This window comes from Lonchura striata, chromosome 15 (assembly GCF_046129695.1).
Source record: "Lonchura striata isolate bLonStr1 chromosome 15, bLonStr1.mat, whole genome shotgun sequence".
NCBI lineage: Eukaryota > Metazoa > Chordata > Aves > Passeriformes > Estrildidae > Lonchura > Lonchura striata.
Window position 1 is genome coordinate 4,623,103 of NC_134617.1, and position 13,545 is coordinate 4,636,647.

At 42.8% G+C, this 13,545-nt stretch overlaps 1 protein-coding gene across 10 annotated transcripts in view; it reads right to left on the reverse strand.

Annotated features, from left to right (window-relative positions):
* SGCD (sarcoglycan delta) overlaps positions 1–13,545 on the reverse strand; it is a 315,949-nt gene that overhangs the window by 39,031 nt on the left and 263,373 nt on the right. For all 10 annotated transcript variants that reach the window (XM_021552248.2, XM_077786667.1, XM_077786666.1 and 7 more), the window contains one exon: positions 1,743–1,815. In XM_021552248.2, coding sequence (XP_021407923.1) covers positions 1,743–1,815 — 73 coding nt within the window. The remainder of the gene's footprint in view (positions 1–1,742; positions 1,816–13,545) is intronic.

The following is a 13,545-nucleotide window of genomic DNA, read 5'->3' on the forward strand; positions in this document are numbered from 1 at the left end:
TAACAAATCTCCACATAAAACAAGTGAAATAACAACATGAATTTAAAGCAGATCAAATCTACTGAATCAATCCCTTGCATGGATACTGTCATTAATTCATTTCAATTTCATTTAGTTTAATTTGCTTTGGAACAGAAGCACAGTCAATCAGATTAAGGGTCTTTCAATTAATATTTTTCTCCTCCAGTATGACTGCACTTACTTGGCTTTTCCCCTCGTTCCCATTTTAGAAAAGTCTTAAATAATCACAAACTTGGATCTAAATCTTACATCCCTTTTGTACTACTCAAAATGTGGTTTTGTAAATTTTGGTTCTTGTAAATTTTAGAGATGTTATTGGGTATTTTAACCATGATCTTGCAGGTTTTTTTGGTTTTTGTTTTAAGATGAAAATGTCAGTCAACATAGGATGTGCCAGAAAGCCTTTGTCACCTGGAAGTCACCTAGAAATCCATTTGCTGGCGCCTTTCCTTGGCTTTTCCAGGGAAATGAGAGCCTTGCCTCACCACACCTTTCCTCACATCTCCTTTTCCCCACACCAGCCCTTGGAGCTGCCCTGCCAGCTGCATGTCAGAGTGAGCCAAGACCACATTTCCTCTTTTTTTAAAGGAAGCAGACCCAAACTGGGGAAAGCACGAGGCAGGGTTAAAGTCACTGCCTGGAGGAAGAGAACAAACTTTCATAACAAACCCAATCACGCCTCCACTGCTCCTGCTGTCTGACAGATGATCCAGAGTGGGAAACTGGAACAATTAAAGGGTTTCCTGGGGGAAACCGAAAGGTAGAGACAGACCCAAGGGAAGGCAGATTCTTCATCTTCCCTGGTGACCTAGCTGGGCCATAAGTATCCCTGGTATCAGAGCAGGGAATCCATGAGAGGTTCTCTCTCTCAGCCCCCTGAATCTGCAGGAAATCAGCAACGCTCGTGCTCAACTTCAGCTGGCTCAGGATTGCTCCTTCCCCAGCACTTTCCAGCAAAGGAGAGTTGGCAGCCCAAGATTTAAAGCCAAAATGTTCTTCTCCATTTATTTATTTATAGTATTTTTCTCTCTCTTTTTCTAAGGAGGGGTGATTTGAGTTATTGAGGCAAACCCCTACAGCACTCTTGGTCAGAAGACATCAGGAGATTCAGCCAATAATTTTTTAGGCCATATGATCAGTATCTTTCCAGTGACTAGTTATTCAAGTTAACCTGTAGTGCCACACATTTTTTAAAAATTATTTTAAAAAATAAAGTAAATACAACACCCAACCTTAGCTTGAGGGCAGAGCTGGCTCCCAGGAGCTGTGCTGTTTATTCCTCCATGGCACACAGCAAGTGGCACCTCTGCAAGTGCCAGCAGTTACACATGTGCACAGCTGTGAGGGTTTGCAATTCTGCAAGTCAGATAATACTGGAGAGCATTATCCTTTTGCTTGCTGCTACTCTCTCTGATCCTGCACAGCCTTCAGCACCTCCCTGCACAACCAGGAAGAGGTTACTCTATTTTTCTTTTCCAAATGCTGAGCCCAGGGTATGCAGAGCATATCGCAGAGCAGAAATGCTGCTCTCATGACCTGTGATTGCCTTTAGTTTAGTCATATCACATGTAAATAATATCTCTTCCATGGCATCCTCTCATGTGATGCCTTCCAACGAGAACCCCCAAGCTCTTATGCAAAAGCAGGAATGATGCCCAGCAGTAAGCACAACTCCAACAAGGCTTCACTGAGTTAACATTAAACCATATTCCAATGTTTACCTTAGTTCCTTGAAGGGGTCTGCCCTGACATTGGGAGTTTCTATAGATTTAGGGAACACTGTGCCTTCTGCTCCTGAAATCACAAAACAAAACAGAAGACAAATTGTAAACATTATGAGCTGTTATCAGGGGAGTGATTGTCAAATCATACCTAGGTGCAATTTAACCCATTGCCTGACCCCATGTCTTTCTAGCACATCCCTTCTGTCCCCAGAAAAGCCAGACCTTATAATTTTAAATGGGTTGCCTTGATCACACGTGGGGTTTGCCTGTAAACTGCACTTCTGGCTGGAAAAGTTGGTGTTTGCACCCCAACTTGGGGAGAGTCTGCTGGCCCAGCTGATGCAGGGAGCTTGGAAAAGATACCCTTTGCTAACCAGGCATCTAATCCAGCTACATCCCCCATGGAAGAACCTGGATGCATGTCACCACATCATTTATTTTGTTGGGCTCTCAGAGATACTCAAGGGAGAAAAGCAGATTTTGACTTTTCCCCAGGCTGTGCTCCTGCCTGGAGAAAAGGAGGGAGCTGCACCCTCATGCAGAGCAGCACAAGCAGACTCTGCCCCAGTCCCAGCCTGGCCACCAGTCCAGTGTGTGACCCAGAAATTATTTAACTTCTGCTCATTCCCTCTTCTCTCAGAGACAATGGGGAAGCTGCACTGCCCCATTTGCTGACTGGCTTTAGACCTGTGAACTGCTGGGTACCACAAACAGCTTGTCTAAGTTCCAGACCACTGCAATCCTCTTCAGGGCCACCTGCACAGCCCAGCTGGGCCACTTCACCCATCCATCCCTGAACTGGGTCCATATTTTGTGATCAACCCCTGCTCTCTCTTTGCTGTAAGCCAAAGCCCTGCCACCCTCTGGCAACCCTCTCCACTGACTGTTCTCATTTAAAATGTGCATTTAATCCAAAATGGTCTCAATTCATCTTCAGCCACTGAATATTCTCGAGTCCTCGTGTGCCACCCAGACTCGCATGAGGAGACTTTAGTCAGGCACTGATGGTGACCCAACCCCCCCAACCTGCTCTGATTCTCTGAGAAGTTCTGGGCTTTCTGAATCAATCACTATGAAGCAAATTTTTTGGACTTCTGTTTTGTTTTTTTTTGTTTGTTTGTTTGTTTTTTTTTCCCCTGAACCTGTTCTACTTTCAAAAGACTCTGTTGGAGCACAGGAGTCCCCAGGTGCTGTCACCGACTCTCTGCTGCAGAACATCACGTTCCTGCTCCCACTGAAACTTCCAATTAAAACACAGCTGAGAGTGGCACTAACTGCCTCACACACAGAGTGTGTGCACTATAAATTAATGTTCCTGTTCTCCAATATATAGCTGCCAAGCCAATGAGCAAGTATGACCTATATTCTAAAATTCAAACCTGTAGTCTTTCCTTCAGACACACTGTGAACAATTAGTCACTCTTTATCTGCAGTCATCACAGCAATTTCAGTGTCAGCATGCAGACAGCGCTGGTGGTGTTTTTTTATTTCTTTAGATTTTAGACTGATAAAGTTATTGGTGCAAACTACAGATCCTGATGAAAACTTTTACATGTACAGTTTGAAAGCATTCCTAACTAACACTGCGATTGTAACTGTTCCCTGTGTTAGTTTGAAAGTCATCATTACAGAATAACAGATGTTCTGAGATGGTCCAAAACATGTCAAGACAATATCCTGCTGTAACTGCTGCCATAAGTGAGAAACACCTATGACTGCAGTATGACTACACTTTCTTTGCACTGAAATAAATTAACTAAGCTGTCCCAATGTGTTAAAGAAAAAAAAATCAGAACGAAAACAGGCAGTCTAACATTTATAAAAAAACTAACCAACTCTTTTTAACCCAGAAAAAAACAAAGTAAACTCAAAGATGATAAAAGCAGCCTAAAGTTTGAAGGTTTATACTTGGGGATTGAGGCTGATCCTATGGCACAATACAGATATTGAGCTTTTAACCTTACTATAAGCTTTCATTGTTACAAGTTGTCATAAGCAGCTGAAACTTGCCAACCATGAAGGTTGTTACTATCAGATCTGTCCTCTCTCAACAGTTTCCAAATGATTTAAATCTCTGCTTTATCCAACACGATTGCCTTGGCTCTTGGCTTTGCAATGAAATGTAGCAAAACATCCAGCCTGCACTTATCTGCATAATAAAACAGTGATTTTTGAGGGAAGGAGGATGAGAAGGTTCAGCTGGAGAGATGCACAGAGATATTCTTGTACCCCTTCCACACACATGGCTTAAATGGTGACTTTATGCTGGGCATTTAAATTAATTTTTAGACACCTTAAATTGGATACTCAAGTCATACAAGCTCAAAATAACTACCTGCCTGTAACCAGAAGTGTGTGCAGAATTAGGAGAAACTTTAACTTATTTCTAAACTTGGGGTTTTACAGGCTTTCATTTTTTTAGTTTAAATGCAAGAAGCAATTTTGGAAACAAGGTCAATGAAAACCTCAATGCAGTAATTTCAAGAAGGTTGAAAATGAAAGAGTTGGGTATTCGTTTCCTCCCTTTTCTTGTTTTCCCTTCCCTACACAGTTCTCAAACCCTCTTTTCCTGTCTCTCTTCTTGCCAGATCCATTAAAAAGTCCCTCATGCACTGGGAACAGGAATGAGATTTCCAAAACCTTCTGTTTCTCTCCTTTGATCCGAATTTGAAGTGAACGCTACCTGCCTTGATAAGGTTTTCTGCTTTGACTGTATAATTCATATTCTTCTTTAATAACACAGAATCCCCCAAAGGGCCACCTGTCTGTCACTGAGCAGGACATCAGCCACGAGGGGATGCTGAGGGACCAGGACTGAGACATCCCTCCCTTGGCTCTGGCTGCCAGCAGCTGAGGGCCCCTTGAGTTGGCAGAGAAAGTTTATCAGAAACACTGATTAACTTCCCTCACCTCACCTAATCCTCATCCTAATTGTCCCCCTTTCTAGCAGGGGGCTCTGATGGATGAATTAAACACTCTGGGGAAGTTCTCCCTTTGGTTTCACCCCACTGCCTGATTATTTCAGTAAAGAACCATCCTCTTCTTTCTGTGCTATTGGGAATTTTCTGGACTTCAAACATGCCCCCTCCCTCCAGCCCCCTCTATTCCGTGCTGGAGCTTCTCAATCTCTGCCAAAGGGAAAAACTGCCTTGGATTAATTCAGTTCCACTGGACATTTGTGTCAAAGTTTGGCTTCTGGCCCCTGTGGAAGTCCCAGCCAGGCTCTGACAGCAGCAGTGGAGGATGGTATTGAAAGTGAAGGCTGGAGGAAGTGACCTCATTTAGTGGTTTTAGTATCACAGAATCACTTATGTTGGAAAAAACTCTGCAGATCATGGAATCCCACTGTGACTCAAGGCTTTGGCAAAAAAACGAAGGAAAGTTTGAGGGAAATGTGCTGTTGTCACTGAATTGGGTTATTCCAGCTCTGCTGAAGGAAACTGGGATGTTACAGGGTAGCAAATGGTTGAAAATATGAAGTCCAAGGTCATGTGCTTAGAAAGCAGTAAAAATTTCTTCTACATGTTGGAGGCTTCCAAGATATAATATCCCTGGATAAAAGCTGAATGCTGCTCGTGATTCATGGCAGTGAGAGAGTCAAAGTCAACATTAAACTGAAAGGCAAGAAGAAAGTCTAAAAGGAACACAAAATAAAAAGGAAACCACATTATTTTAAGAATCATCAGTGAATCCCCAAACTATTGTGTGCCCCCCCTGCTCATCCCCAGAGAGGAAAAACTGTCATGACTGCACAAACAGAAATCTGTCCTACAAAAGAAGCCTGGAAGGACTTGGCTGTGTGGCTGAGCAGCATGATGTGCTGAGGAAGGATACTCATGCTGTGCATAAACACATCAGAGGGTAAATAACAGCAAGGGAAGAGAACCACTGGCTCCAAGCCCATGTTTATATGGGAGCCAGTGCTCAGATGAGTGTGGCAGCAGCTCTCTGGCCACAGAGAGCAGGCACAGACTTTCTCATGAAAGGCTGTGAGAAGATCAGAGAAAGGGATTAGAAACAATTCTTCTCTCCCCTTGTTGCACCTGCTGTTGTGCACATGTGGAATGTGTTATGGAGGTTTATTTACCAAAGGGTGATTTGTTAATTGGACACTGGATGGCGTTTGCATGGCTTGACCAATTAGGCCAAAGCTGTACTGGACTGGCTGCAAGGGTTACTGAGTTTTTTAGTTAAATATAGGATAATATAGTATTAGGATGAGATAATAAAGCAATTGATCAGCCTTCTGCAATCATTAAGTCTATGCTAATTATCACCCAGCTGGGGGCCTGTGACAACAAGATGAGTGGCAGTGAACTGGTCTTGAGTGTATCTGGGAAGGAAAGTGAGGGTTTTCTAGCCAAAAGAGGAATGGGAGCAGCTTTTCAGATAGATGGGACAGACAGTATGAAATATCTGACTAATTTCTGACTGGAAGATGTGGTGTCTCAGAACCAAGGGGCAGTATTCTCAGGACCAGCAATTTCCTTCTAGTCTAGCATTCCTTTAGTCTTATTTTCACTGTCCTCTACCTGAGAAATGATGGGTTTTGGTAAATGGTATTAACAGCTCCAACAGTTCAAGAATCAGCTGTTACAATCTCCCTTTTCAATCAAAGCTGCTCCATCCCTCTTCCTCTTTTACTGAGTATAAAGCTAATGTAACCTACATTTATTATTGTACAACAAAGTTTCTGCTTCCTGAATTATCTGTTATTAAAACATTTTCTATCTGCCATGAAAAACACATACAGAAAATTTCTATTTCATTGCAAAGTACTAATTTTTTTCTTCATCATATGAGACTCTCTGCTGCTGCTAAGGGTAACTTAGGTGAAATTAGCCAAAGACAGAAGAAAACAGTAATATCATTAGGATTTAAACACACTGTACTGTACATCCCTAGGCAATAAATTATTCTTTCTCACAGTATTATATCAGAGAGGCTTCTATTATACTGATTCCCTCTTCTGACACTGTGTAATTTACCACCGATAAATGTTCATAAACAGTTTGACTGAAAAATCCATAAAGCCATTTCAGCTTTATTTTAAGTCCCATTTAATGTCCCTCAAAAATGATTTCATCAATGTGTTTCCATTAGCTGGTTCTCTGCCCAATAACTTAATTCCATACAATCAGTCAGGAACTTATACAGCATATGACAGGATCTACCTGAAGTATTTTGAATCACCATAAAGATTCACTCAGAGAGTATTTTAGGTTTTTTTGGCTTTTTTCCTCCTTTGCAGTGCATAAGGTGTGGGGTGTCAAAGATCTCTCTATGTGTTCACTTCATTCAAGAACAAAAACCAAGAGTCTCATGGCAAGAGAACATTTGCAGTCCAGTTTTAGGCTTTGGAAATGGAAATTCCCCAGGAAAGCAGCAAATCTCAGCTGGAAGGTGCATCTTAACCAACAACAGCTCCAACCAGAGGAACTCAGGAATCTGTGCTCAGCTTTTCAGCTGCCTCCTGCTTTCCCTGCGTGCTGCAGAAGTGCCTGAGCTGCATGACACTGTCCTGGCACCTTCCCTGGTGCCAAGGCAATCCCTGCTCCCTCTGGCCAGCTGGGACCAGCCACTGTGCCCAGGCACTGACCACATCCCACTCCCCCTGCACAAAACCTCCTCTGGGCTTCCCCTGCTCTCTGCTGGAAGAGAGAGGAGCCCAAATACAATGCAATGAGAGATTTATTTTAGACTAATAATTGATGCTCCTGCTCTCAGGGGTAGGTGGCAATCAGCTGAGCAGCTCTTGGGGCTGAGCAGAATGCAGGGAGACATCAGGTTTCCACTCTGGTGCAGATACAACTGGTCAGCTACTCCCCACTTTCCTTTTTCTTTTCAGACAACTCATTTCTTTCCCACTCTGTATTTTTTTAGTGATAATTACAGACCTGCAGCACACCTTTAGTGTTGTATATTACTGTTTTCAAATGAAAGTGGGGTCTCAGAGGCCTGTGATGAACCTGGTGATTAAGTTTGCTTAAGTGTATCTTCTCTTTAGTGCTCTGCAGGACTGTGCAAATGTGGGGGGGAAGGAGAAGGATTTGCTGTGATTTTTTCTAGCTGAAGTCAAGAGGATAGTGTGCTGTTGGTCTCCATAAACTACTTTTATTCCCACTATTATTGATCAGGACACATTCAGCAATTTGTTCATGAAAACACCCATCTGAGGAGGTTCTCTCCTCTGCAGGTCTCATCAGGATAATATGTGACAGTCTCAGAAAGTGTGTGCAAACAGATGCCCAGGAAGTAAATCCAATACAATGCAGGTAAAAATTATTTGTGACTGCTTCTTCTAATACCAAGCTTTAAAAGCCTTATTCATCCTTAATTTATGTTTTTAAATGGGTGAGCATAGTAATTGCTGTTGCTCCCCTTGAATCCCATTAAATCTGAAATCAATAAGAGCTCTATTTCAGGGTCCAATAATAGCCTGGTTAGGTTAAGCCAGTGCACTGAACAAAAGCCATGAAGCTTCATTCACGTTTCTTTCCAGGATCCTATAAAAACAGCTCATTGCAAAGGTCTGTCTGTCTTCCTTTTTTGTCTAAGTGTTGGGGAGCTGCTCTTTTAAGGGCAATCAAAAATTCCTGAATAATAAGGGCAATAATGAGATCATGTGCAGCATCAACAAAGTGTTCATAATAAAAAATGTAATATAGTTAAAAAAAAAAAAAAGATTCTATTTCTTATTACAGATTATTTTTAGCTCTTGGTCTTGGCACTGTATGCACACAGGGAGTGAGCCAAGCCTTAGGCACTGGGCTGTGGCTGAGTTAGGCCAGACAGGAGCTCCTTGTGACTCCAGCCCTGCTGGGTGGAGGAGAAAAGATTCTCTGATTCGGAGTCCCAAGGAATCAATGGAGCCTGGATTTTAAACTGGAAAACTTGCAGACAATGAGATGAGCTGCAAGCCCAGAGATGAGCAAGTGGGTCATTAGTGATGTAGTCACAGCATCTCCAACAGCCTCCCTGCCACAGCTCATTGATCTGAGGATATAAAGGGAAGAACAGAACAGAGCAGACGGGCTCACACCCAAACTCAGAACAGACATAGGAAGAAAGGTTGCTACAACTTATGCTGACCTCTAGATATTTTCTTCTTGACTAGTTTTGGGGTCCTTCAACACTTTTCCTGCAGCTCAACAATAGCAATGTCATCACTGAATTCCTTTGAAGCTCTTCTCAGCATTCTTGTGCAAAGTTGCAAAGGAACTCAGGGGAGCACCTGAAGTGGGAATACACAGTGGAAATTTATCATGGAAAATATTATGTGAGATTCAAACAGATCAGCTAGGGAGGACACTTAGGAAATAAAGTATAAATCTGCCACACTTTTAAACTTGATTTCAGTGTTTGGTAAGTGTACAGTATGTTTCTTTCATAATCCTTGTGACATTTAATCAATATTAATCTGATGGTGGATGATTCCTCTCTTTCCTTAAACAGGATTAAGGGAACACAATCTGAACACACATTTCAGCCTGGACTCGAAGCCTATACACTTTACATAAATGCTATCCTTTCAGCCTGGAATGTACTTTAAGTAAAAGCAAACACAAAGAAAACTCCTCAGTTTCTCTCTCTCCCAACACAGCCTGTTCTTGCTAATAAAAAGACAAGTTTGCAATCTGGGTGAGTGGATTTTGAAAAAGGAGAGCAAGAGAAGTTCGATTTGCCATTAAAAAGAATGGAAAACAGCATCACACCTATTGCCCTTAAACCATGGGAGCTATCAGAAGTATTCATTCAAGAATTGGTAATTTTAATTTATTCCCTTGCAGAATGGGAGAAATACTTTATTTGAAAGAAAATATCCAACAATTGCATCTCAACCTCTGGGGAAGAAAAACCAAAAAAAACCTAAACCCACCCAATTCAACTAAATCAGATTTCTTTTCTATACAGCTTTTAAATTCTCTGTCACTGCTGATTACAAGTTAAATCACTTTGTGACCCCTGCTTCTACATGGATACAGCAACAGCATGATTCCTAGCTGAGAGAAAAGAAAAAAGAATTTTCTTGTGGCTTTAACCACTGAGAGTAAACATATGTTTTTGCCCTCCACTACTCCTTAATTTTGCTAAACATATTTTTTTCCCATAATCACAGCTCTGCAACAAGCTCAAGGAAATCTGACAGAACTGCACTGCCACAACGGAGAGCTAAAGACAGTGGAGGCAGTTTCCAGCCTGGTGAGTGCCAGTGCTAAACCCTGTTATCTTCATTTGTCAGCACATTTCCCTGCTCCCCTCGTTTTATTCCCCATCCCTTTCCTGCAGGACCAACCACTACACGACAGCTTGGCAATTGCTCCAGGACTGCATTAGTGCTGCTGCCTAATTACCTGTGGGCAGGGAGTTCTGAGTATTGCAGCTGCTTCCTGGAGAAGTCCATACATCTCCAGCAAAAAGTCAAATGCCCGTCCCAGCTGGCTGTGGCTCGTTTCTCTGGCTGAGAGCACAGGAGGAGCTCAGAAACAGCCAAAGCAAGCTGGAGCTCATTTGTAACTGGGTGAACTGGGAAAGGGCTGTGGCCCCAGGCTGATGGTGCAGTTTGTCTCTGGTGGCACAGCAAGGCACCCCAGTGAGGTACCCCAGAGAAGTTCCCTTTCCTTTGGGTTAAAGGCACCTTCCCCTCTGCTGCCTTTGTGAAGGAAAACGATGAGAGTAGGAAAATGGCTCAGTTTCATGAGTATTGCAGCACCATGACTCCTTTTAGAGGGCTACTTATAGATCTGTAGCGAGGACATGTTTTTCAGAGCAATGCCCAAAATCCACACTACAAATATTGAAGCTTGGCATTTACCCTCAGGCATAAAGCTGCAGCAGACTCAGTGGTGAGACCAAGAAGCTCCATTTCTTCTCTGGGTCAGGCCTGATTTCAACACTTGGCTACCAGAGTTGTTCCCTCTGCCACAAACACATCAGCAAAATGCCATTTGGAAATCATAATAGCTGCTGTAAAGGGCAACCATGCATGTTCTGATCCATAAATAATTGCTGCTGAAGAATGGTACATGCTGTAAAAATGAGTGGTAATTCCTGGAAACTGTTAAATTTCCAGCTTACCCCACCCTCTGAAATGACTGATACCAGACAAATACCTCTGTGGATCATTTAATGAAATAAAAACTACTCTTGCAGTCATTAAAGTTATTCTCCTGTAACTACTGCAGCAAGCAAAAGCTGAAAAGGACATGCCAAGAAGTCCCTAAAAGTTTAATATGGAGGAAATGTGAGCAGAGTCCTCTAACCAGGCTGGCACTGCAGCCACAGCTCTGCAGGGCTCCTCCCAGATCAAGCTAATACATGGAACTCTGAAAATGTTTGTAGATGTGAAGCTTGAGGCAGCTGGGGCAGCTTACACAAATGTGCTACTTCAGTAACATCCACATTAAATCCTGTTCTCCTCTTGTCCAAAGTGAAGGATATTATTGCAAAGGCTTTTTTATCCCTTCCACATGTAACAAGCCACAGCACCTTGAGTTCTATAAATGCAGAGCAGGTCCCCAACAACAGCCCCAACACTGTCATTTAAAAGAGCTCTCTACAGTCACAGAATGACAGAATGATTTCCCTTGGAATGGACATTAAAGGTCATTTTGCTCCAACTCCCCTGCCACAGGCAGGGACATCTTCCACTACACCAGGCTGCTCTGAGCTCCATTCCTGAATGGGGCATCCACAGCTTCGCTGGCCAACCCATTCCTGTGCCTCACCACCCTCACACTATCTAGTTATTTTATGATATCTAATCTAAATCTAACCTCTTCCACTTGAAAGCCATTCCTCTTCCTCCTGTCACTGCACGCTCTTGTAAACAGACCTGCACTCCTGGACTACACTGCTTTTACTGTTGGTGTTTCTCCACTAAATCCTCTAAACTCTTTAATAAACAGCTCGTAAATAAAATGCTGGAAATGTGCCTTGGATTTAATTACTGCAAATATTCATAAATTTGCAATAACTTTTCAACAGCTGATTCCTCTTTCCAGGTGCAGTCCCAGGCAGCTGGAGAGAAACTTGAACAAAAAAATAAATGTTCCCAAACTAACAGTCCTAAAAGTCTAACCTGTGGTCAGCACTGACATGCTCCACATGGTTCACTGCCCAAAGGGTGTTTGCTACAGTGGAAAAGAAGCTACAAGGTAGAATTGGAGCTACTGGCTAATTACTTGACAGGAGAGCAGGGAAAGATTGGTGAGATCAAAGGTACTTCTACATCAGCCGTGGTGCAGGGCTGGGCCACACTGCTCCTGCAGTCTTTATTCTGGGAGATGAAAGGCACCCTACCCCACTTAAATACAGCTCTTTTAGTTAGGGTTTGCCATAGGAGAAGGCTTTAGCCAAATCTTTTATCATTAGGCTCCATTAGAAGAAAAGCTTCTGCCAAGCTAACCCAAATGCCTGAGAGATTTTCTGGGGAGTGGGAGCAATCCCTTTATTGTTCTGTTGTAGAGAAGGGGCCCTGTGGGGTTTTGATTAATCCCATCCTTGTTGGAAAGCAAAACAGTAATTTTAACAGTGGTTAAAAAGCTTGGTAGGTTTGGAAGGGGACAACATCCAGCCCATGCAATCCCACCTCCCACACAAACCTCCCTCCACACTCAAACCCAGCCACTGCCAGACTCCTGTCAGCTGCAGAAGTGTGGCTTTTGTGGTATGATCTCAGCTCACTGCAATGCATGTGGATTCCCATCAACATTTAGCCTTCAAAAAAAATTGGTTAAATCCATCATAAATATTAAACACCATACTATAGTGGCAAGTTTCCCTGAAAACAAACTTCAAAAAATAATCTAAAATAAAAAAGATGTCAAGGCCCTTGGGAGAACTGACTCTGGCATGTCATCAGATGTTGTCTTATAAGGCTAAATTAAGCATCTGACCAGAGTTTAATTTCTGTAAAAACTCATGCTAATTTAAATTGCTTTAGATTTAATTAAAAATGCCTTTCTATAGAGATAATAATGTAACTCTGTTAATTAGTATCAAGTGGCATCTAGAGGGCATATTTAAAAACTAATCTGGAGAATAAATAGAGCTAATTAACAGTCAGAATAATGCTTTATGGTTGTCTTTTATTTATAAATGCTATAACGTTCAATAAGCTATTAAATGAAATTGTAATTAATATATATCAAAGTTATTTTTAATACTCTTTTAACTAAAGAGTGTTTCTTACACCCCATTTTTCAGATGGTCTGGACACGTTTCATTTCTGGAGGGAGGGAGTAAGGATGAGGCAGCAAATAGAAATTCAATTAGGAGCAGCTCATTTATCTCCCCTACAAGGGTCTGTGCTCAGGAGCCCACGGGGTTGTCCAGCCAGGCGTGAGCTCTGTGTCCAAGGGGTTTGGGCAGAGCTCTGCTGGCCAGGGCAAGGGCTGGCAGGGAAGGGCTGCACATCACCCCACACCCCCCAAGGGCACCATGGGCAGGGAAGGGCCTTGCAAATACAGAGCTGAGGTTCTGAGGAAGGAGAGCAGCTCTGAGGTTTGCTATGGGATCTTTCAAAAGACCATGGGGTGCTCCAATTCCATGTGGGGAGGAAAGGGATGCTAAGGGTGAGAATGTGCTCCCATCCCATCCCATCCCATCCCATCCCATCCCATCCCATCCCATCCCATCCCATCCCAACCCATCCCATCCCAACCCATCCCATCCACACACGAGCACTGGCAGAAGAGCTTGGAAGAGTGGAATTGTTGGAAGGCTCAGTTTTTACAGGGCTTCTTGCAGGCACACAAAAGCTCCCTCAGGGTAATCTGGACCCAGGCAGTGCTGAGCT